The sequence below is a fragment of the Dipodomys merriami genome, unplaced genomic scaffold (genome assembly GCF_024711535.1).
Source record: "Dipodomys merriami isolate MVZ:Mamm:240054 unplaced genomic scaffold, mDipMer1.0.p SCAF_3, whole genome shotgun sequence".
Taxonomy (NCBI): domain Eukaryota; kingdom Metazoa; phylum Chordata; class Mammalia; order Rodentia; family Heteromyidae; genus Dipodomys; species Dipodomys merriami.
Window position 1 is genome coordinate 87,570,790 of NW_027204492.1, and position 24,053 is coordinate 87,594,842.

The 24,053-nt window shown below is 41.1% G+C and overlaps 1 protein-coding gene across 1 annotated transcript in view; it reads left to right on the forward strand.

Annotated features, from left to right (window-relative positions):
• Positions 1 to 24,053, forward strand: part of Slc9a7 (solute carrier family 9 member A7) — a 170,686-nt gene that overhangs the window by 101,193 nt on the left and 45,440 nt on the right. The window contains exons 6-13 of the mRNA XM_070040577.1: positions 4,842 to 4,947; positions 6,073 to 6,202; position 6,308; positions 7,926 to 8,039; positions 9,516 to 9,604; positions 9,695 to 9,808; positions 12,344 to 12,455; positions 17,413 to 17,566. Of these exons, the coding sequence (XP_069896678.1) occupies positions 4,842 to 4,947; positions 6,073 to 6,202; position 6,308; positions 7,926 to 8,039; positions 9,516 to 9,604; positions 9,695 to 9,808; positions 12,344 to 12,455; positions 17,413 to 17,566 (820 nt within the window). The remainder of the gene's footprint in view (positions 1 to 4,841; positions 4,948 to 6,072; positions 6,203 to 6,307; positions 6,309 to 7,925; positions 8,040 to 9,515; positions 9,605 to 9,694; positions 9,809 to 12,343; positions 12,456 to 17,412; positions 17,567 to 24,053) is intronic.

Sequence of the window (24,053 nt, forward strand, 5' to 3'; positions counted from 1 at the left end):
ACCTGTATCCTTAAACAACTGGTTTTTCCCCATCTCCTCCACAAGTTATACTGACATCAAATATAGTGAAAGCAGGGGTTATACTGTGGGGGAGGGACATACAAAGCAACAAAGAGATAATCTTATAAATGCATTAGAAACACATGCATGAAAGAAAAAAACATTAAAATACATATCTAAGGGTTCATTTTCCTGACATCACATTATCTGACCTTTTCCGCTTGACTCATACATATACTAGATATTACAAATAAGGGAAACCATGGGACCTATGTTTCTTTGGGCCTGGCTTACTTCACTTAATATAATTTTTTCCAAACCTTTCCATTTCCTAACAAATGGGGCAATGTCATTCTTTCTGATGGAGGCATAGAATTCCATTGTGTATATATACCACATTTTCTTGATCCATTCATCTACTGACGGCCATCTGGGTTGGTTCCATATCTTAGCTATGGTAAATAATGCTGCAATAAACATAGTTGTGCTGGTAGCTTTAGTGTGGTCTTGTTTGTAAACATTTGGGTAAATGCCCAAAAGTGGGATTGCTGGGTCATAGGGGAGCTCTATGTGAAGTCTTTTGAGGAACCTCCATACTGCTTTCCAAAGTGGTTGAACAAATTTACACTCCCACCAACAATGAAGTAAGGTTCCCTTCTGTCCACATCCCCTCCAGCATCTGTTGTTATTAGAGTTCTTGATTTTTGCCATTCTAAATGGGGTGAGGTGGTATCTCAAGGTTGTTTTGATTTGCATTTCTTTTATGGCTAGGGAGGTTGAGCGTTTCTTCATGTGTCTATTGGCCATCCCAGAAAATAACTTTTTAAAAGCCTAATTTCTAAAGATTTTTCCTGTTGTACAATGTGTTAAATTGTATTTGAAGGATACTGTGTTATGAAAATGGCTTGTCCTTAAAGAACTATAGCTGATAGGCATGAACCTTGCTGATGTTGGGTTATATCACATGATATAGAAAACATTTTTCAACTTTGTTTTCAGGGGTTTGATTTTTTTGGACAGGCCCGAGGCTTAAACTCTGGGCCAGGGTGCTGTCCCTGAGCTCTTTTTGCTCAAGGCTAGTGCTTTACCACTTGAACCACATTGCTACTTCTGGCTTTTTCTCTGATTTAATTGGAGATAAGAATTTCACAGACTTTTGTGCCCAGGCTGGCTTCGAACCATGATTCTCAGATTTCAGCCTGTTGAGTAGCTAGGATTATAGGCATGAGCCTCTGGTGCCCTGTTGCAAATATATTTTTTGAAGATTCTCAATAAATGTATTACACTTTTGAAAAGGAAGTCATGTTGGAGGCAGTGTCATTTTGAAATCTCTCTTAATTTCTAGCAAATTTAGAGAGACAGGACAGGATAAGAAGAAAACACAGACTTAAAACAATCTTATAGAGTATCTCAGTACAGCTTGGGACTTAGGAATAAGAAGAGTGGCTGTGTAGGGAATAAGAGAGGGCTAGTGATCATTTTAACCATTTGACTTTTGGGAGCTCAGAAATTCCCCACCAATCTTTACTGTTTAAAGGAACAGTCTCTACTGGGAGTAAAGAACTGTGGGCCTGTCTGGTTACAATTAAAACTGGAAAGCACTTTCCATGCTCAAATTTATGGGTGAATGCAAAGGAGACTAGAGGTGGTTAGAGTCCACTGGAATGATCTGGGTCCTCAGGGCTCTTAGAAATTTCCAATAAAAATCTCTCTGGTCAGAGTCATACTCTAAAGAGGAATTTTTCAGACCAAAAACTTGATTGATGTCATTAAAAGGAGAAAAACAAATTACAGTATATACTAATGGAGGAGGGACCCTGGGAGTCAGTAGTTCCCAGAAACTACTGGGAAGGAGCCCATGTTTTTAATTGTTCCACTTAAAATCAGAAGAGGGAGCCCTAGAGCCACAAAACTAGGAAATTCCCCCCCCCCCCCTTAGAGAGGGGTTACAGTTACATGAGCAAATTTCTTATCAAGCATTGGGAGGGAAGGGATGGTAGGGGAAAAACAAAGGAAATCCCTTTTGAACCGTCTTCTGCTCCTCACCTTAAATATAACTAACAGAAATAGATTGAGATAAAACTTCATGTAAACGTATTGTAGGAGAAACATGAAGCAAGCTCCAAAGAAAACTAAAACAAATGTAAGTTATGAAAGAACCACATGCATTATGGTTAGAAAATTCAGAAATGGGACAAGTGAACAATAGGCTATTGTGAGCAAAGAGCTGAGAGAAGGGAATGGAGACAGATATAATTAACCCCTTTTCCTTAAAAAGGGCAAACATAACTGATAGCATACAAGGAATGTGTATTTGGGCAATTAAACTAAAGAAAGGCAAATAAATAGCAACTGAAATCCAGATGTAGCTGTAAATAGTAACTGTGAAATCCAGATGTGGTACCTTTTGAGGAAGTGTTTTGAGATTGGGATGGACATACATGGCAGGGGAGGGGGTGTCCCTTGGGGACATTGGATAATTCTTAAACTAAGTGATTGTAACATGATTGACTGGTTTATAAATAATGTTGAGTGCTGGTGGCTCATGCTTACAATCCAAGCTACTCAGGAGACTGAGTTCTGAGGATTGGGGTTTCTGCCTGGGCAGAAAAAGTCCATGAGATTCTTATCTCCAATTAAACACTCAAAGGCCAGAAGTGGAAGAATAGATCAGTGATCAAGTGCTAGCCTTGAGTAGAAAAGCTAAGGGAAAGTGCACTGGCCCTGAGTCAAGCCCCAATACTGACTGGCGCTTGAGTGTGCACACACACACACACACACACACACACACACACACACCCCAAAACCATCTCACTTAACTAAGCTTTAACACACACACACACACACACACACACACACACACACACACACACACACACACCACAAAACCATCTCACTTAACTAAGCTTTAATTTTGTTTGATTTTCTTATTATATCAATTAGCTGGGCTTTTGGCTACAAATATAACAGAAAAGCCTAAATAATACCTGCTTAAACCAATAGATACTTATCTTGGTTCCCATTTGTGGGTTGGTGCCAGAGTTTCCATTGTAATCAGGCATCTGAGTATGATCTACCATACTACCTTTGGGTTTCAAAGCATGTCATTTGTCCCAAGCTTCCTGCATATGCTGGCCCTTCTACAATCTTTTGCATAGGCAGAGATGACATTCTTTTCGAGGGGACCTGGGAATGTGAGTTTGTAGGGGTTGTTTGTTTTTGTGCCAGTACCAGGATTTGGACTCATGCTCTATGACTTGAGCCATGTTTCCACTTATGGCTTTTTTACTGATTATTTGGAGAGAAGACTCTCACACATTTGTCTTCCTGAGGTGGTTTTGAACCATAATCCTTAGATCTCAGCTTCCTGAATAGCTATGATTACAGGCTTGAGCCACTATGCCCAGCTGGGAGCTTGAGTTTGTAACTCTTATTCTAAGAGTAGAAGTCACCAAGAGAGAAAGTGATTGGTTGGGTGTGAATGACAAGACAGAAAGCTCCCCCATATGTGCATTCTATATCATCCATTCTCTAGTGGTGGTAATACTGCATGTTCTCCCTCAGGGCAACTTATAGCAAAGACTGTTTTTTCTTTTTATTGTGATTAAATGAGGTGTTGCTACTAGCATCTGGTGATTGGGGCCAGAGATGCTGATAGTATCCTGTGATGTGCAAGCTAACCCCTCATATCAAAGATTATCTGGCCCCAAATGTTAATAAAGCTGAAGTATCATAGTATGGTCTAGAAGTAAAGGATCAAGGGATATATAAGGTCAAAACCAATTTAAGAAACACAGCAATGCATTATTGGTCTCTTTTGGGTCCCCCAAACCTTTTTAGAGGGTATATCAAGGCAAAATCAATTTTAAAAACACAGCAATGTAGTGTTGGTCACTTGTCAGCCTCATCTTAGGTATACAGTGGAGTTTTTGGGAGGCCAAATGACATGTCATGTTGCTCACATCCAGAAACATACATGAGAAGCATCTGTCTTCCACTTATATGTATATTTTAAGGAGATTGCAAAAAAAGCAAAAAAGTATCTCTCCTTCAATTTTTTGTTTTAGAAAATATAACTACTTCTTATTTAAAACGTCATGTTAACATGTAATGGATGATTATTGAATCATTATGAGTAAATATTTAAATTAGTTAAATGAATAAATATTTAATCTTTACTGTTTTGATCAATACAGTAAATATCAGTAGTGGATAGCCCACAAAACTAGGGCTGTTTGGGGGGAAGCACAACAATTATTAAGAATGTAAAGGAATCCTGAAGTCCAAAGTTTGCAAATTGCTGATTTAGAGAACAGCCAATTTTTAATATCTCACAAATATGAACACTCTGAGAAGTGTAATTATGTCCCTGGCATGGTGCTTCACACTTGTAATCCCAGAACTCAGGAGGCTGAGCCAGGAAGATGCAAAGTTCTAGGCCAGCCAGGGATTCATAGCAAGTCCCAGGCCAGCATGGACTACATAGTGAGAACATGACTCAAAAAAAACCAATTACATACAATCTGTCACTGATGAAGATTTCCATTATTTCCCACACCTTGTGTCTGAGCCTGTGCTGGATTCTGGGAGCAGAGTGCTCAGTAGAAATCCAAATCACATGAATGGTGATTTGTTTTTACATGTCTGTACTATCTTCCCCAAGTAGAAAGCCATGTAGGTGCATTCGACTGCATCCAACCTCATGTCAGTTGGGAAGTTTGTCAATTCCTTTTTGACAGACACAAACAGCCCATCTTTGACTCCATTGCTGGCTCCCTTGCTGTCTGCTTATGATAGTCAGAAACCCAAATTAATTTCTCTGTTCTGCATCCACTTTTCAGTGACTGTGCTGGCGATATTTAATGAATTGCACGCTGACGTGGATTTGTATGCACTTCTGTTTGGAGAGAGCGTCCTAAACGATGCTGTTGCCATTGTACTGTCATCGTAAGTAGCTGGTGTGGAGAGACTTTGGGTTCCTGCATGCTTTGGGCCAAATACGGAGGGCTGCCCTGAAAGTGTTTGATATTGAATTGGGCCCTATTCTAAATGAGACTTAATGGCCTTAGTGATAAAGTCATGCTGCTTAGCAGCAATCAGAAGAAGGCTGACACCAGCCCAACACAGAGGCTACAGATTAAATACAATGACTTTGCCCTGAGTAGTTTTTGTTAGAGGATAGATTATCTAGCTTTATAGCATTCCTCTTTTATCCATCAGTGGATGCCTAAAATCACAGAGAGTACTGAACATTATGTATACTGTGGGTTTTCCTATACATACATATATATGACATAGTGAAGAGATTAACAACTGATAATACAATTAAAATTGTTAGAAAAAGTTTTATATATCTCATATACAAAAAATTATGCCAATGTGCCAATATGCCAATACACCAAGATTTTCTCTCCCCTCTTCTTCCTATCCCATTCACTCCTTGCCTTTTGCCTTTCATTTTCTCTTTTCCTTTCCTTTCCTTTTTCCTTTCCCCTCTCTCTCTATACATATATATGTGTGTAAAGCATCTGTATGTGTGTATTGCATATGTATATCTTAATGTGTGTGTATATATATGCATATATATACACACACATCTTATTGTACTTTTACCCTTTCATTTTCACTCAAAAGAAAAGAACTTTATGGCTTCTCTTTGGCATATTTGATTTCCAGCATCACTATTCCTTCTCTTTGGGTCATTATTAACTAAAATGAAGGTTATTTGAACACAGGCACCTCAATTTGTTAATCTCGATAGCCATTAAAGGGCAAGTAGTAAATACAGCCTGGATACACCGAACACAGAATGGTTTGAGTTCTGGGTAGGATAAAGCCAGGTGGTTTGACATTTTATCACGTTCTTTAGGATAGCACACAATTTAAAACTTACAAGTTGTTTATTTCTGGAATTTTCCATGTGTTTTTTTGAACTCTTGGGTAAATGAAACTGAAAATTGAAATTATGGATAAGAGACTACTGTACTCTGATGTAAAACCAGTACAGTCTTTTTTTTAACTCTTTCTCTCTCTCTCCCTCCCTTCCTCCTCCCCATCCTCTGTCAATTTCAGGTCTATTGTTGCCTACCAGCCAGCAGGGCTGAATACTCATGCCTTTGATGCTGCTGCCTTTTTTAAGTCAGTTGGCATTTTTCTTGGTATATTTAGTGGCTCTTTTACCATGGGAGCTGTAACTGGTGTTGTGACAGCTCTAATATCCTTTTTGGTAGTTGCTGCTGCTACCTGGATATATAGATATAGATAATATATATATGAACATGACCTTGTACAAAAAGGAAGTTCTCAGAGTTCCCTTTCATCTTAGAATAGATTGTTTTCCACCCTGATGTGATGCTCTGTGAAAGTCCCATTGGTGAGGTACAGTGGTTGGGCCTGTAGCTAAGTCACAGCAAAAGACTGAGAATATAACTAGACTCCACTTGGTTTGCAGCTTTGCCTTTGCTCTCCTCCCTTATGAACCAGTTGGAGCCTTGGTTTTAAGGGAATGACTATAGCTGACAAACCTGGAGGAGACTAGGTATCAGGTACTTGAGCCCCAGGCTGCTGCTGCTGCTGCTGTCTGCTCTGCTGGGCCATTTGAGTGTTCATGTGGCCATAACAAGCTGGAGACTATTCATGGGAATGCCTGCACAGTGGCCTTCTACAAGCAAAGAGTACTATAATCTTTAGTGTAAAACAATCAGCTGGGCACTGGTGGCTCATGCCTGTAATCCCAGAAATTGAGGAGGTTGAGATCAACCCTGGACAGGAAAGCCCATGAGACTCATCACCAATTAAGAATCAAAAAGCCAGAAGTGAGCCGGGTGCCAGTGGCTCACACCTGTAATCATAGCTACTCAGGAGGCTGAGATCTGAGGATCGAGGTTCAAAGCCAGCCTAGGAAGGAAAGTCCTTGAGACTCTAATCTTCAATAAACCACCAGAAAACTGGAAGTGGCACTGGCTCAAGTGGTAGAACACTAGCCTTGAGCTGAAGAGCTGAGGGACAGCACCCAGGCCCAGAGTTCAAGACCCACAACCAACAAAAAAAAAAAGCCAGAAGTGGAGCTGTGGCTCAAGTGGTATAGTGCTAGCTTTAAGCAAAAAATCTTAGGGACAGTGCTTAGTCTCTTAAGCTCAAACCACAGGATTGGCTAAAAAAAATTTTTTTTAACCAGAAACAATTGGGTGCTGATAGCTTATACTTGTAATCTTAGCTACTCAGGAGGCTAACATCTGAGGATCAAAGTTTGTAGCCAGCCAGGGAAGACAAATCCTCAAGAGACTTATCTCGTATTTATTTATTTTCTTTGGATCCAGTTGTGGGGCCTGAACTCTGGGCCTGGGCGCTGTCCCTCAGCTCTTCAGCTCAAGGCTAGCACTCCACCACTTGAGCCACAGCGCCACTTCCAGCTTTTTTCTTTTTGCTTATGTGGTGCTGAGGAATCAAACCCAGGACCTCATGCATGCAAGGCAAGTGCTCTACCACTGAGCCACCTTCCCAGCCCAGACTTATCTCCTGTTAACCACCAAAAAGCTAGAAGTTAAGCTATGGCTCAAGTGTTTAAGTGCCAGTCTTGAGTGAAAAAGCTAAGAAACAGAGCCCTGGCCTTGAGTTCAAGCCCCAGTATCAGCACACACACACACACACACACACACACACACACACACACACACACACACACACACACACACACACACACACACACACACACACACACACACACACACGCACGCACGCACACACGCACACTACAATGCTTGGGCTAAGGGTAGAGCTCAGTGATAGAGGGTTTGGCTAGCATGTGCAAAGTCCTGGAATCTATCTCCAGCACCACAAAAAGAAGGGCAGTTTAGGGCTCCCAAAGGGAGGGGTCCTGAGCTAATAATTCTTTGCTTGTGTGTGGAGCTGTGGTCCTTGACAAGATGCTAACGTGACCAAATTTACCAAGCTGCACTGCTTCCCCCTGCTGGAGACGGCACTCTTCTTCCTAATGTCCTGGAGTACATTTCTCTTGGCAGAAGCCTGTGGATTTACAGGTGGGTTCTCTCTCTCCTCACTGAAGCTGGTACTGGAGCCTAAGGGGGAAAGACTCTTTCTATAGCAGCTACATAGAGGTGATTAACTGCCCAACGAGTGTGTGCATAGAGGTTTGCAGAGCCAGGATAGTGTCCTGTCTTCATGAAACATTTAGCTTCAAAACACCTTCCTTTTTTTTTCTTTTGTGTTGGTCCTGGGGCTTGAACTCACGGCCTGGGCACTTTCCCTTAGCTTTTTTTTGCTCAAGTATAGCACTCTACCACTTGAGCCACAGCTCTAATTCCAGCTTTTTTGTGGTTAATTGGAGGTAAGTATCTCACAGTCTTTGCTTTGAGATCATGGCTTTGAACCACAATCCCCAGATCTTGGCCTCCTGAATAGTTAGGGTTACAGACGTGAGTTTTCCTGTTGTTTTAAAGATAACCTTTACTATTCCAAATTCACTTTTTTGTTCTTGCATCCTTATTCTAATTATAAATGTTTATTTTTCAGGGTTACTGAATATAGTTACATCTTAATTTGTATCCTCCCACAAGTTGTTATGTTACTTTACAAACACTAGAAATAACCCATAATGTGTGCCCTTTAAAGGTCTTTTTTTTTTTGCATCTACTCAGATGACATAGAGTGCAGCTTTTCATTGTTTTGTCTCTGGGCTAGTCAGTGTTTTTCAATACTGTGCGTGTGTGTGTTTTGTCTCTGGGCTAGTCAGTGTTTTTCAATACTGTGTGTGTGTGTGTGTGTGTGTGTGTGTGTGTGTGTGTGTGTGTGTGTGGCGCGCGCGCATGCATGCGCCAGTCCTGGGGCTTAAACTTTTTTGCTTGATAATAATGCTCTACACTAGTCAGCGCCCAGGCCCAGAGTTCAAGCCCCATGACCGACCAAAAAAAAATAGTGCTCTACCACCTGAGCTAAAACTCCACTTCTGGCATTTTTTTGGTGGTCAATTGGAGAGAAGAATCTCATGAGCTTGCCCCTGCCCCCTGCACCTCCCTGGGTTGGCTTCAAACTTTGAATCTCAGATCTCAGCCTCCTGAGTAGCTAGGATTACAAGCTTGAGCCACCTGTGCCTGGCAATACCGTGCTTTTAAAGTGTCAGTTTCACATAGAAATGCTTGGAACCAGAAGTGTTTTGGATATCAGCTCTGTGATCTGTGTGTGTGTGTGTGTGTGTGTGTGTGTGTGTGTGTGTGTGTGTGTGTGTACATGTGCGTGCATGTGCATGGGCATGTGTATGTGTGCTAGGACTGGGGCTTGAACTCAGAAGTATTGTACTCTTGAATGGCTTTTTTCCCTCAAGAATGGTGCCCTACCACTTGAACCATACCTCTAGTTCAAGCTTTTTACTGGTTAATTGGAGATAAGTGTCTCTCAGAATTGTTTTCTCAGGCTGACTTTGAATCATAATCCTGAAATCTCTGCCTCCTGAGGAGCTAGGATTATAGTGCCTGACTTAAAAAAAAATATCTTCCTAGGTGTAGTAGCTGTCCTTTTCTGTGGAATCACGCAAGCTCATTATACCTACAACAATCTGTCTGTGGAATCAAGAAGTCGAACAAAACAGGTGAGGAGGGCCTTGGTGCTGACTGGTGGACTGGGCATGCACAATAAAAGAGCTCAGTGTTAATAGCATCCTCTTGTCTTCTCTGTGCAGCTCTTTGAGGTGTTACACTTCCTGGCTGAGAACTTCATCTTCTCCTACATGGGCCTGGCACTGTTTACCTTTCAGAAACACGTTTTCAGCCCCATCTTTATCATCGGTGCTTTTGTATCCTTTTCTGGCTCTATGGTTTTCCACACAGAAGCAAGCACTGCTGGAAAAGCTATGTTTCTCCTCCTCGTTATTTTTATTATTATTCCTGTCTTGGGTGAGTGACAAAACCAGTGCTAACTAGTTCATGATAGCTTTACAATGAGAAAGGGAAGCTTTGTGTGATGCTTCAGAAAGCTAATACATTTGATTGTATTGAGTACATTTGAGGATTTAAAGGAATGCTGTTCATACTCAGCCCATCTCTTCTACTTTTTTATGTTTGGCTATTGCTGTTTTACAGAGTTCCCTCTTGGGCAAATCTAAAAATCAGCAACTCTGTCAGTCCCCAGAATTCATGAACTGCTATCCAAGATGGTCTCTGAGTTGGGCAACTGGGAGGTTCGATCTTTCTTGCTCTCAACTGCGCACTCAGTATGATTGCCCTTCATCATGGTGCCTAGGGATGCATGGGGTGCCTGTGGAAATTAACACTTCCAGCTGCCCTGTCCACTGCTATGGATCACAATGGAAAAGAATCCTTTATTTTTCAAAAAAAAGAAAAGGAAGGGAGGGAGGATAAGCAAAAGAAAAGAAAAAAATATTTGATAGGCAGGAAAGATAAAGAAAGAAAGAGAAAAATATTTGGCTCTTGGACCTGGTCCCATTGTGAATGCAGTTTTTAAAAAGGAGGCTTGGTTTTAGGGGTGGACTTCTGTTAAGGATGGAAGGATGAGTGCTGAGCAATGGATCAGTATCTGAGGGCTTAGCTAGCCTGGCCTTTGATACCATTGTTGTCATTAAAGTGAACTTTCTAGGGCTTGATTTCAAGATCCTGCGCAGAAGTTCCCATTCCTTTTCACCAATTCTGGGGTCTCATGGGAATCCTTAGCTGTTGGAATGTTGGCCAAGAAGGAGTGTTTTTTGTCTTTGGGGCTTTCCCATTCTTGCACAGAAATGTCTGGCCGTTATAAACTACCAGGCATTGCCAGGGTTGGCTTCCTTCTAGCTAGAGTGCTGTATGTTTAAATGAATGGATTTGCACACTCGCCAGACAAATGGCTCAGAATCTGCAGAGTTAATTGTTTTTCATCTTCATTCAGAAAGACCTGGCATGTTGTTCTGATTTATATTCCTAGCACAGCACCCTGGAAGTGATAGTGAGAGTACGGCCTTTGTTTACAGAGCAGGGCCTGCCCGGGGTTTGGGTTGAGCTGGGGTTCCCTTTGGGAATGCTTAAGGCTACTAACCACTTGTGGACTTCCTTTCACCTGTGGGATGCAGTGTGCTTTATAAGCATTACCTGTTGTCTTCTGTTAGAAACAAAATATTATAAAATGAAAAATGTGAAGAAAAACAATTTTTAAAGAAGAAAACAAGTCTGTACTCTTCTACCCTGGAGAAATTAGAAGATAGTTCAGCCCTGGATTCTGTCTGAAACAGCTGGGCTCCTGCAGCTGGCACATTGCCTCAACGGAAGCTGCCTGTTCCTGTGGCTCCCATGGGGGTTTCCTTCTCTGAACAGGGGACTGTGCAGCTCTCTCTGTTGGGGCACTGTCTAAACTTGGCAAGTGAGAGATGACTGGTTTCCCTGAATTCTTTGTTGCCCACAGTCGAGTTCCTTTTCCATATCCTTCCTTTGCCATTTCTTACATCTCCAAAGGACATGTGAACTACTTAAGTAGACAAGTCTCCCTGGGTTGATTCTTGTCTCTTCATGGTGTGAATGCTTTGTTTCCCTAACTCTCATTTGCAGGCTGTTCCTGCACATTGGTGTCTCTGCAGTTTATTTATAAGTGAAGCTTGCAAGCTCTTATTTAGGGTTTGACACCAGGTTTAGTCATTTTTCATTCTTGTGAGTTTTCTTCTAGTAGAGCTCAACACACTGGCTTTTCTCAGCTCCCACTGCTATGATGGAACTTTAGCTTATCTCTGGACTCATTGGACATTGAAGAGTTGGTCAATGCCAGTTGAATTATGTCTAAAAGTACCATGTTTAATAAGCTAAAATTATCTTTGTGAACCAAGAAGTAGGGAAGTTGGCCAGATGATTCCCATTTTGTTGTTGAGAGGTTTTTGTCTAGAGGGAAACTTGATAGCCTGGCTTTTTTTGGGTGGCTCTCTGAATCATAGCATTCCTAAAATTACCTGGTCAACCCAGTGTCAGTGTGTCATGCCTATAATCCTAGCTATTAAGTAGGCTGAAATCTGAGGCTTGTAATTTGAAGCCAGCATGGGTAGGAAAGTCCATGAGACTATTATCTCCACTAAAAGGTTTGAAGTAGAGGTGTGGCTCAAATGGTAGAACAGTAGCTTTCAGTGAGAAAGGTAAAAGACAATACCCTGGCCCTGAGTTCAAGCCTCAGTATTAGTAAGCACGCGCACGTGCTTGTGTGCACGTGCACACACACACACACACACACACACACACACACACACACACACACATACACACACACACATACACACACAGAAATTCCCTACTCAAGTAGAATTTGTGTAAACATGCCATTCTGGAAAGCGTTGACCCCTTAACCTTCACCTGGTGGTCAGGTTGCCATCTTCTTGGGTAGAGCTGCGCACATCTACCCACTCTCCTTCTTCCTCAACTTAGGCAGAAGACACAAGATCGGCTGGAATTTCCAACACATGATGATGTTTTCAGGTAACAATAAAAGTATAAATATAAATCAGATTAGTCTTATTTAGCAAACAATGATAGGATGATTACAATATAATCAATAAGCTTTGTAAAACATTCAATTTTCTGGTTCTTTGGTATTCTGTATAGTACAGATGTAGAATTCAACTGAATCAGTATTGATTTGGAAGCCATCCTACCAAGAGAAGTCTCTTCTGAAATATTTTCATATTTATTTATTTATTTATTTATTTATTTATTATTTTTATTTTGTCAGTTATTGGGCTTGAACTCTGGGCCTGGGCGCTGTCCCTCAGTTCTTCAGCTCAGGGCTAGTGCTCTATCACATGAGCCACGGCGTCACTTCTGCTTTTCTGGTGGTTTATTGGAGATAAGAGTCTCAGGGACGATTGTTTCTAACACATTTATAAAATTATTTCTTTGTTGCTTTGTATGTCCCTCCCCCATGGTATAACCCCTGCTTTCACTGTATTTGAGGTTGGTATAATTTGTGGAGGGGAAGGGAAAAAACTAATCGTTTAAATAGAGATACAGGTGGATCCATTGCAACAATGAGATGTGCAAGTCATTATGTGGAAAAATGAACTTTACATCTTTGGTGGAGGGGGGGAGGAGGATTGAATCAGGGGCGGGGGGGAGGGTGGGAAGGGATGGGAAGGGGAAACAACGGAGGAGGCTACAATGCTTGATAGGAAATGTACTCATTATTTTGCCCATGTAATTGTAACCCCTCCGTACAGTATTTTCACAATAAAAAAAATGTCAAAGATAAAAAAAAAAAGAGTCTCAGGGACTTTCCTGCCCAGGCTGGCTTTGAACCGTGATCCTCAGATCTCTGCCTCCTGAATAGCTAGGATTACAGGTGTGAGCCATCGGCACCTGGCTTCATATTTATTTTTGTCAGTGAAGCGACCTGAAGATATATGAGTATTCAAAGTGCTTGATTATTTTCTGGTAGATATTTCTAACCTTTAGGCTTCTGGAAGGGCTCCAGGTCAAACTTTAGAAAGATCAGTAAGGAGAATAACCTAAAGCTACATCACTCAACCACCTCCAGCTATAATATCCTCCTTACTTATAAAATAATGAACTTGAACTAATTACCTGAAGTTCCTTATAGTTGTGACTTTCTGTGGATCAAAAGAACAAAATATACTCACAAACAAGATGAGCTCAAACCTAGGACTTAACAACTGTGACAACTCTGTTCACTTTCCACTGTCATCCACATGCCCCTTATGACACTGTAAAGCAGAAAGTCCTAGAGAAGCAAGTGAGGGGACAAGGCAATAAGGCAAGTTGTGGAAGTGAAGAAGGGTAAGATCACCTGGCACAAATGACTGCAGGAATGAAATCCAGGTTAGAGCCATCTCTGTAGATCAGGGGTGAGATGCTAGAAGCAAAGGCTACTATACTTTTAGAGGTCTCCCTGCTCTGTGAGGAGGGAAGGGGGCTGACCAGAGGGTAGAGTGAGTAGTAGCTGTTTTTACTGCTTGTGCAGTGGTTCTTGGGAGCCTCACAGCGACACACTGCCATCACACCAAATGGCAGTGCTCTGTAAAACACTCACCATTCTGGGTATAATCCTTCATCTGCATGTCCACATCATCTTTTTTTGTGTGTGCCCATCATAGGGCTTGAATTCAGGGCCTAGGCACTGTCTCTGAGCTTTTTTGCTCAGGACTAGCACTCTACCGTTTGGGGTATAGCTGCACTTCCAGCTTTTTTTTTTGGCAGTTAATTGGACATAAGAATCTCATGGGCTTTCTTGAAAGCCCAGGCTGGCTTCAAATTGTGATTCTCAGATCTCAGCCTCCTGAGTAGCTAGGATTATAGGCATGAGACACTGGCACCTGGTGCACATTGTTTTCTTAAAAGCCACTGTTTTTAGAAGATATGGCTCAAGTGATAGAGTGAAAAAGCTAAGCAAGAGCTTGTAGCCCTGAGTTCAAACCCCAGGACCAGCACACACACACACACACACACACACACACACACACACACACACACACACACACACACACACACACACACACACACACACACACACACACACACACACACACACACACACACACACACACACAGAGCCATAGTTATAGATTGTAGACAATAAAAAGGCTGGCCTCCTTCAAGGTGCCCACAGTCTACAGGGTTCATTAGTTTGTTCTTAAGAGATGGCAGTTGCACAAAAAGGTATGAGGGACAGAGGGACAAGAAGAAGGCTCAAGCTGTCTCCACAGAGTGAGCTAGCATTTAAGAGTCCCCGGAAGAAATGGCACTCCAGGAGGGAACAGGGTAGAAAGCAGACAAGCATAGGCCAGGTGGCTCTTGGGGGCAAAGGCATCCATAGCCTGGTAAAGCTAGGCACATGCAGCAGTCAGGAAGAGGGAGATGAAGTGGAGCTGTGCCTCAAGTGATAGAGTGCCAGCCTTGAGTCCAAAAGCTGTGGGACAAAGCTTAGGCCCTCAGTTCAAGCCCCAGTATTGACAGAAAAATTAAGTAAGTAAAGTAAGTAAGTATGGGGATATGAGGAAAGAAAACCTTGTGGAAATGGTTTCAAGACCTTTTAGTTGTAACAAAATCACCTGTTGGGCTTATCCGAGCACAGATTGTAGGCCCCACTGCCTCCTTGCTGGATTTTAGGGGTGTGTGGCCGTCTACAATTTGCATTTCTCACACATTCTCACAGGCTGCAGCTGCTGTTTTAAGAACACTTTGAGAACCACTGCTTTAGAGCCAAGACCACAGAGAAGTTCCAGGGGTGTGCCAAAGAGTTTGAGTTTTTACCCAGGGGTAGTGGGGAAACATTGATAGCTTGGTGAAGAAGGATCATGGTGAGCACTTGTGTCCACACTAGGAAAATCCTGACAGATAAGACAAAGACAAATCAGAGGTTACTGTCTAAATTTAGGTAAACATCAAGTGCAATCATCATTTTCCTTACAAGATGGCTGAAAAATATACAGTGCTATTTTAAGCTGTCACCAATACAATGATTTGATGCTGGAAGAAATCTGGCTATTGAAAGAACCCCATTCTGCAAAGCTTCGAAATACCTGAGGCTCCAATTTAATATTGCTTAAAATGAAAGACATGCATCATACACTGTCTCTCTCTGATACCCAAGTTCTCCTTTTTGAGACAATATAGAGAGGCTTCAGTATTAATCCTGAGAACCTCATTGGCCATTACAAATCTAGATGAATAACATTTTAGTACATTTCTCTAGGACAGGCTAATAGGAAACACTAACTTTGCTCTGTTTTTGAATGTAACTTTTCTTGAGTCAATCTCCTTTAGTGAATTATAATGACTCTCATAGATTATGTTGATAATGATGAAATTTTGGGAAAGGTAAAAGGTATAAAGAAAGTAAATCTATTGGCCATCCTTCTTTCCTCTTCAGAGCAGTTTCTCTTTAAGTCTTTAGCCCACTTATTTATTGGGCAGTTGTTTCTTTGAAGATTTGTTGTTGGGGGACAATCCCCCTTTTTAAAATCTTTTTTTTTCTTTTTTTATTGTGAAAATACTGTATAGAGGGGTTACAGTTACATGGACAAGATAATGAGTACATTTCTTATCAAGCATTGTAGCCTCCTCCTTTGTTTCCCCTTCCCATCCCTTCCCATCCTCCCCCTGCCCCCCCCCCAACAACAGATACTGGAGGGGATGTGGACATAAGGGAACCTTACTACATTGTTGGTGGGAGTGTAAACTTGTTCAACCACTTTGGAAAGTAGTATGGAGGTTCCTCAATAGTCTGCACATAGAGCTCCCCTATGACCCAGCAATGCCACTTTTGGGCATTTACCCAAATGATCACAAACAAGACCATACTAAAGCTACCAGCACGACTATGTTTATTGCGCATTATTTACCATAGCTAAAATATGGAACCAACCCAGATGCCCCTCAGTAGATGAATGGATCAAGAAAATGTGGTATATATACACAATGGAATTTTGTGCCTCCATCAGAAGGAATGACATTGTTCCATTTGTTAGGAAATGGAAAGACTTGGAAAAAATTATATTAAGTGAAGGAAGCCAGGCCCAAAGAAACATAGGTCCCATGGTTTCCCATATTTGCAATAACTAGTACATGTCTGAGTCAAGCAGAAAAGGTCAGATAGTTGATGTTAGGGAAATGAACCCTAAGATATGTATTCAAATGTTTTTTTTCTTTCATGCAATTGTTTCTAACACATTTATAAGATTATTTCTTTGTTGCTTTGTATGTCCCTCCCCCACGGTATAACCCCTGCTTTCACTGTATTTGAGGTTGGTATAATTTGTGGAGGGGAAGGGGAAAAACAAATAGTTTAAATAGGGATACAGGTGGAGCCATTGCAACAATGAGATGTACAAGTTGTTATGTTGAAAACGAACTTTACTACTTTGGTGGGGGGGAGGAGGATTGGGTAGGGGGGCGGAGGATTGGGTGGGGGGGCAGGAGGAGGATGGGAAGGGATGGGAAGGGGAAACAAAGGAGGAGGCTACAATGCTTGATAAGAAATGTACTCATTATCTTGCCCATGTAATTGTAACCCCTCTGTACAGTATTTTCACAATAAAAAAATTAAAATTAAAAAAATAAAAAAGAAATATATTCATTATCTTGCCCACGTAATTGTAACCCCTCTGTACAGTATTTTCACAATAAAATAAAAAGGGTGGGATTGTTATGAGGAATCTGGGCTAACTAGGATTCAAATGTACTTGTGGACCTGGGATAGTTTATCTTGAAGAATAAAGTTAGATAATAATAATAATAATATAAATAAAGAGTTGATGTTAAAAAAAAGTAAATCTAATTTTCCGTTCTTATGTTGGATGAGAATTTATACTTGTTATACACTAAACATGTTGGATTCTGTCTTTACTATAAACAAAGTATGGAAAGGAACTTTTAAAAAAGCATACAAAGATAAACTGATCTTTCCATTTGGTCCTTGCAGGCCTCAGGGGAGCAATGGCATTTGCTCTGGCTATCCGTGACACAGCCTCATATGCTCGCCAGATGATGTTCACAACCACTCTCCTCATTGTCTTCTTCACTGTCTGGATTATTGGTGGAGGTACAACACCCATGTTGTCCTGGCTTAATATAAGGTTAGTTCAGAACCAAGTTAAGTTTTGTTTCTAAAATGGTCAAATGTCACTGTTATGGAGAATGCTCAATGGGCTGTGCAGCATATGTGACGGCTTAGTTCATGTAAGGTTTCAAGTCTTTTCTGTTTTTTTTAGGGGCGAGAAATTATTTTTTTTATTAAAAAGTTGAAGCACTGGAATTTTCTAGAAGAAAAAAATGTTTTCATTACAATTTTTGCCAGAGCACACAGGAAATTAGAAACACCTGGGTCTTGCTAGTATAGTGACATTAGGGGTTAGAATTAAAAAACTCTTAAAGCTGCAGGAGTAGGATCATATCACATTATTTCTTTGCTGGTATGGGTCTTGAACTAAGGGCTTCTCGCCTTTTTTTGCTCACAGCTGGTGCTCTACCACTAGAATCATGCCTCCAGTCTGACATTTTGCTGGTTAATTGGAGAATGAGTCTTGTAGGGTGTTCTGTTCAGGCTAACTTTGAACAGTAATCCTCAGATCTTAGCCTCCTGAGTAGCTAGGATTATAGGTGTGAGTCACCAGTGCTAGGCTTCCCATTCTTTTTGATGAAACCTCGGGTCTGAAGGATGAGCTCCTCAGCCAAAGATTTTTTTTTAAAAAAGAAGCACATAGAGCTTTGCTTGAACACGAAGCTCATGCTGAGTGTTTCCTTCCTTGTGTGTACTGAGGAGGTGACATTTCCTGTGCAAGCCTCATGTGTTACAACTTGTGGCTGTCCTTTGCCTTTCTGTGGCTTTGTCTGAACAGAAGACCACTCACCTGAGTTTGATTTTTTAAAAGCATTTGAATTTCTAACTCTGTGAGCTCTAGCATCTTATGAGCAATAGGACATAAAAATAGGGTTCCAAGATTCCCCCCACCTCCGCCACTATGCTGGTGCTGGCTCAAGACACACCGTTCATATCTTTAAGCCCCCAGTTTTCCTCAGCATTAAATGAAGGCTGTCTGTCAGACTCCTTCCAGGGCCCTGCAGCTCTAAATGTTGCTCTTGGCATCACTGGATGTGCTCTGGCTACCTGCCATAGTGTCAGATCTGCACAGGGTGACCTGATCCCATAAAGAAGTACTTGGACGGGGTGCTAGTGGCTTTCACCTATAATTGTAGCTACTCAGGAGGCTGAGATCAGGGGATTGAGGTTCAGAGCAAGCCATGGCAAACAAATGCACCAGACTCTTATCTCTAATTAACCAGCAAAAAGCTGAAGTAGAAATGTGGGTCAAGTGGTAGTGCACCAGCTGTGAGCAGAAAAGTCCTAGTGAAATGCGAGTGCAAAGCTCAGACTTCAAACACAAGTACCAACACACATACAAGGAAAGAAGGAAGGAAGGAAGGAAGGAAGGAAGGAAGGAAGGAAAGGAAGGAAGGAAGGAAGGAAGGAAGGAAGGAAGGAAGGAAAGAAAGAAAGAAAGAAAAAGAAAGAAAAAAGGCCCTTGAGTAGTACAAAGGCATGGGGAGCCATTCTCGAACGATCCACAAGGTGGCGATGTTTCTTTCTTTCTCTGCTGGTTTTTTATATTCCTAATTGTAGTTGAGTAGACTGCAGCCTGTACATAGCTCAGAGGTGAGGAAATTAACAAGGATCTCCTAGCCATCCTTGGAGTTGAGAGGGAAACTGGAATTTAGGAGAATACTCAGTTCCAGAGGCTTTTGTGTTAGTTGGGGCAGGGATTCTTGGGCTTCCCCACTGCCAGCTCTAACATTTCTGGACTGGTGCCTTAGTCTACAGATCCAGGAGGGACCCAAGTTGCAGGTGCTCCTCAAGGTAATTCTTATAGTATTCCTATAAGGGAGATATCAGTTGGGGAAAGTGAGACATATAATAGCATCTTTCCCCAAGGTCTCAGCACTTTAAATAGATGAGCTTCGATGCCAGGAAGTCTTCCACAGGCTTTCCTCTAAGAAGGACTCTAAGAAGGATTGTGCTCAGGAATGTTTTCATGGCCTGATGATTAGAATTTCTACTTCCTGATATGAATACCAAGGATTGGATTAAGGGAACGAATCTGTCCTTGGGAGTATAAACCTAAAGAAAAACTTCACAGTTCAGAAGTTTTATAAGACCTTGAGATAGGCTGTGTGTGTGGTGATTCATGCCTGTTACCCTAGCTACTCAGGTTGCTGAGATATGAGAATCACAATTTGAAGCTAGCCTTGGCAAAAAAAAAGTCTGTGAGACTCTTATCTCCAGGTAATCGCTACAAAGCCAGAAGTGGAAATGTGGCCAGGTGCCAGTGGCACACACACACACACACACACACACACACACACACACACACACACACACACACTCACACACACACACACACACACTCCTACCCCATGCTCAGAGCAGGAGCAGCTATCTCTGAAGCACAAGGCAAGGATGCCTAAACTAGGCTGGGGACTCATAGGAAGGAGAAAACAAGAGTGATTATCAAACAGGCAACCAACAGTGCTGCCCCATCAGTCAGTTTCAGCACCTCACAATGTGAGACATTGTATTCTAAGTGCTTTCTGAATATAATCGACTCTGTATTTCTGAGTTGGTCCATCCATTTGTCTGTTCCTCCAATAATTCCATACTGGGTTATTTTTTGGTAGTTTGTATTTGTGCCAGTACTGTGGCTTAAACTGAGGTGGCTTAACGTAGCTTTTCACTCAGCCACTTGAACCATGTTCTGACTTTTTACTGGTCAAATGGAGAAAAGTCTAGTGGACTTTCCTGCTGGGATTGGCTTCAAATGTTGATCTTCAGATCTCAATCTCCTGAGTAGCTAGGATTACAGGTGTGAGACACCAGTGCCTGGTTCCACACTTTTAACTATAGTTGTGCAATAATTTGGCATCAGGTAAATAGATTCTTCCCAGTTTATTCTTCTTCTCAAAAACTATTAGTTGCTCTAGTTCTGTTTCATGTACATTTTAGAATAAGCTTATCTGTATCCAAAATAAAGTATTTCTCTGAGCAAGCATGATTAACTCACACCTGTAATACCAGCAGTCAGGAAGCTGAAACAGGAGTTTGAAGCCAGCTTGGACTATACAGAGAGCCCTTGCCTCCAAAAATAAATAAATACATCTTCATTATGGTCTAGCTTCCAACTCAGGAACATAGTATATTTCACTATTTAGATCTTCATTGATTTCTTTCATTAGTATTTTGTTTTTACATGTACATTGTTAGATAATAGATCCTGTCAATTTGCTAAATTAATTTGTTTTAGGAGGAGTTTTGATGGGATGCTTTTTATATATTGTTGGGGATTCTCTACATAGATCATTACATCATTTGCAAATAGTGACAGTTTTATTTTATCCTTTTCAGTCAGTGTGCCTTTTTTTCTTACCTTATTCTTCTGGCTGATTTTCAGTACCATGTTTAATGATAAGAATATGAATAGATACCTTTGTCTTGCTCCCTGTATTAAAAAAGAATCATTCAGTCTTTTACCATTAGGCATCATAGTAGCTATAGGACTTTTGTAGCTATTCACTATCAAGTTGGAGAAATTCCTATCTCTTATTTGGGGTTTTTCAGAGTTTTCCTTTTCTTTTTATCAGGAACATGCATTTTCTCCACCACTTGTTCATATGATTCTTTTGTCTTGTCTAGCCCTGTGGTAGTTTACATTGATTAGTTCTCAAATAATGAACTGGTCTGCTTCTTTGAAATAAATCCTGCTTGGTATATGAATTTACATATTGCAAAATTTGCATATTGCTAAATTTGTGAGCAAATACTTTTTTTTTTTAATTTTTTTATTGTAAACATACTATACAGAGGGTTACAGTTACATGAGTGAGGTAATGAGTACACTTCCTCTTGAACATTGTTACCCCCTCCATTGTTTTCCCCCTACCATCCCCTCTCTCCCTCCCTTCCCCAAGGTTCTTTTTTTTTTTTTTTTTTGAGTCCGGTCGTGGGGGCCCGAACTCTGGGTCTGGGCGCTGTCCCTCTACCACTTGAGCCACAGCGCCACTTCCAGCTTTTTCTGCTTATGTGGTGCTGAGGAATCGAACCCAGGGCCTCATGCATGCAAGGCATCCCAAGGTTCTTTTTTTTTTTAATTGTGATTAAGTGATTACTTAATTTCCGGAAATTCACAGTATTGTGGAATAATGATGCTCATTTAAAGTCACAAGTTCATTCTAACTTTCCTGGAGCAAATTGTCTATCACAGTCTGTAATATATAACGGTGCTCACATGTTATATACCATATATGTGATCAGCAGCATGGGGATATTTGGTAGTGGTTCAACCAGATGAGTGGGAGTTCTTTGTTTCTTAAGTCCTGTTAGTTTTGTCATATCACCTAACATTTTGGATTTATCATCCACTTATCAGGGAGACCATGTACTGTTTGTCTCTTCGTTCTTGGCTTACCTCGCTCAACATGATTCCTTCTAGCTCCATCCATTTCCCTGCAAATGCCATTATTTTGTCATTTCTAATGGCTGCATAATATTCCATTGTGTATAGATACCACAATTTTTGGATCCATTCATCTGTGGTGGGGCATCTAGGTTGTTTCCATATCCTAGCTATTGCGAACAGTGCTGCAATAAACATGGAGGTGCACGTGTCCTTGTATATTGGTTCCTGTTGTTCAGGGTAGATGCCTAGAAGTGGTATGACTGGGTCGTAAGGGAGGTCAATCTTTAGCTTTCTAAGGACCCTCCAGACTGCTTTCCAAAGTGGTTGTATAAGTGTACATTCCCACCAGCAGTGTAATAGCGTTCCTCGTTCTCCACATCTCCTCCAGCATTTGTCGTTGGCTGATTTGTGGATGTGGGACATTCTGACTGGGGTAAGGTGGTATCTCAGGGTTGTCTTTATTTGCATTTCCTTCACCACCAGGGATGATGAACATTTCCTCATGTGTTTCTTTGCCATTTTTATTTCTTCATTTGAGAAGTCCCTCTTTAGTTCCCTTGCCCATTTAGTAATTGGTTTGTTAGGTTTGGGAGGGATTAGTTTCTTGTGTTCCTTGTATATACAGGATGTTAACCCCTTGTCTGATATATTGCTGGTAAATATTTTTTCCCAATTAGTTGGTTGTCTTTCTAGCTTGGTTGCGATAGCTTTATCTGTGCAGAAGCTTTTTATTTTAAGGTAGTCCCATTTGTTGAGTCTCTCTCCAATTTGTTGTGACCCTGGGACTCTGTTCAGGAAGTTCCTTCCTGTGCCTATTAGTTCAAGTGTCTCTCCTACTCTGTCCTGCAGTAGTTTCAGAGATTCAGGTTTAATGTTAAGGTCTTTAATCCATTTTGAGTTGATGTTGGTGCATGGTGATAGGCTGGGGTCCACTTTTAGTTTTCTGCATGTGGCTGCCCAGTTTTCCCAGCACCAGCGGTTGACGAGGCTGTGTTTCTTCCATTGTATGTCTTTGGCTCCTTTGTCGAATATCAGCTGGCTGTAGGCCTGTGGATTTATTTCTGGATCTTCTATTCTGTTACATTGGTCTTCGGGTCTGTTTTTGTGCCAGTACCATGCTGTCTTTGTTATTATAGCTCTGTAGTAGAGTTTGAAGTTCGGCATGGATAACCCTCCCATATTGTCTTTATCCCCTAGAATTGTTTTGGCTATTCTAGGTCTTTTGTTGTTCCATATGAATTTTTGGACTGTTTTCTGTATTTCAGTGATGTACGTCATTGGGATTTTAATAGGAATTGCGTTGAATTTGTATGTTAGTTTTGGAAATATTACCATCTTTACTATATTAAGTCGGCCTATCCAGGAGCATGGGAGGTCTTTCCATTTCCTAGTGTCTTCTGCAATTTCTTTCTTTAACTTTTTATAGTTCTCATTAAATAGTTCTTTTACATCTTTGGTTAGGTTAATTCCTAAATATTTTATTTTTCGGGAGGTTATTGTGAATGGGGTTGCTCCCTTTATTTCCCTCTCTTCCTGTACATTATCAGTGTATAGGAAGGCAACTGATTTTTGTGGGTTTATTTTGTATCCTGCTATTTTGCCGAAGTGATTTATGATTTCTAAGAGTTTGGGATGGAGTTTTTGGGATCGTGGAGGTATAGTATCATGTCGTCTGCAAAAAGGGATAGTTTAACTTCTTTCCCTATGTGGATCCCTTTAATGTCTTTTTCTTGCCTTATTGCCCTGGCTAAGGGTTCTAGGACTATATTGAAGAGGAGTGGAGACAGTGGGCATCCTTGCCTTGTTCCTGATTTTAGGAGAATTGGTTGTAGCTTTTCCCCATTAAGTATAATATTGGCTATTGGTCTGTCATAAATGGCTTTTATTGTTTTTAGAAATGTTCCTTCTATTCCTATTTTCTCCAGAGCTTTTAGCATGAATGAATGTTGAATTTTGTCAAAGGCCTTTTCTGCATCTGTAGCAATAATCATGTGATTCTTGACCTTGGATCTGTTGATATGCTGGATTACATTTGACTTACGTATGTTAAATCATCCCTGTGTCTCTGGGATGAAGCCTACCTGGTCATAGTGAATTATTTTTTTTATGTGTTTCT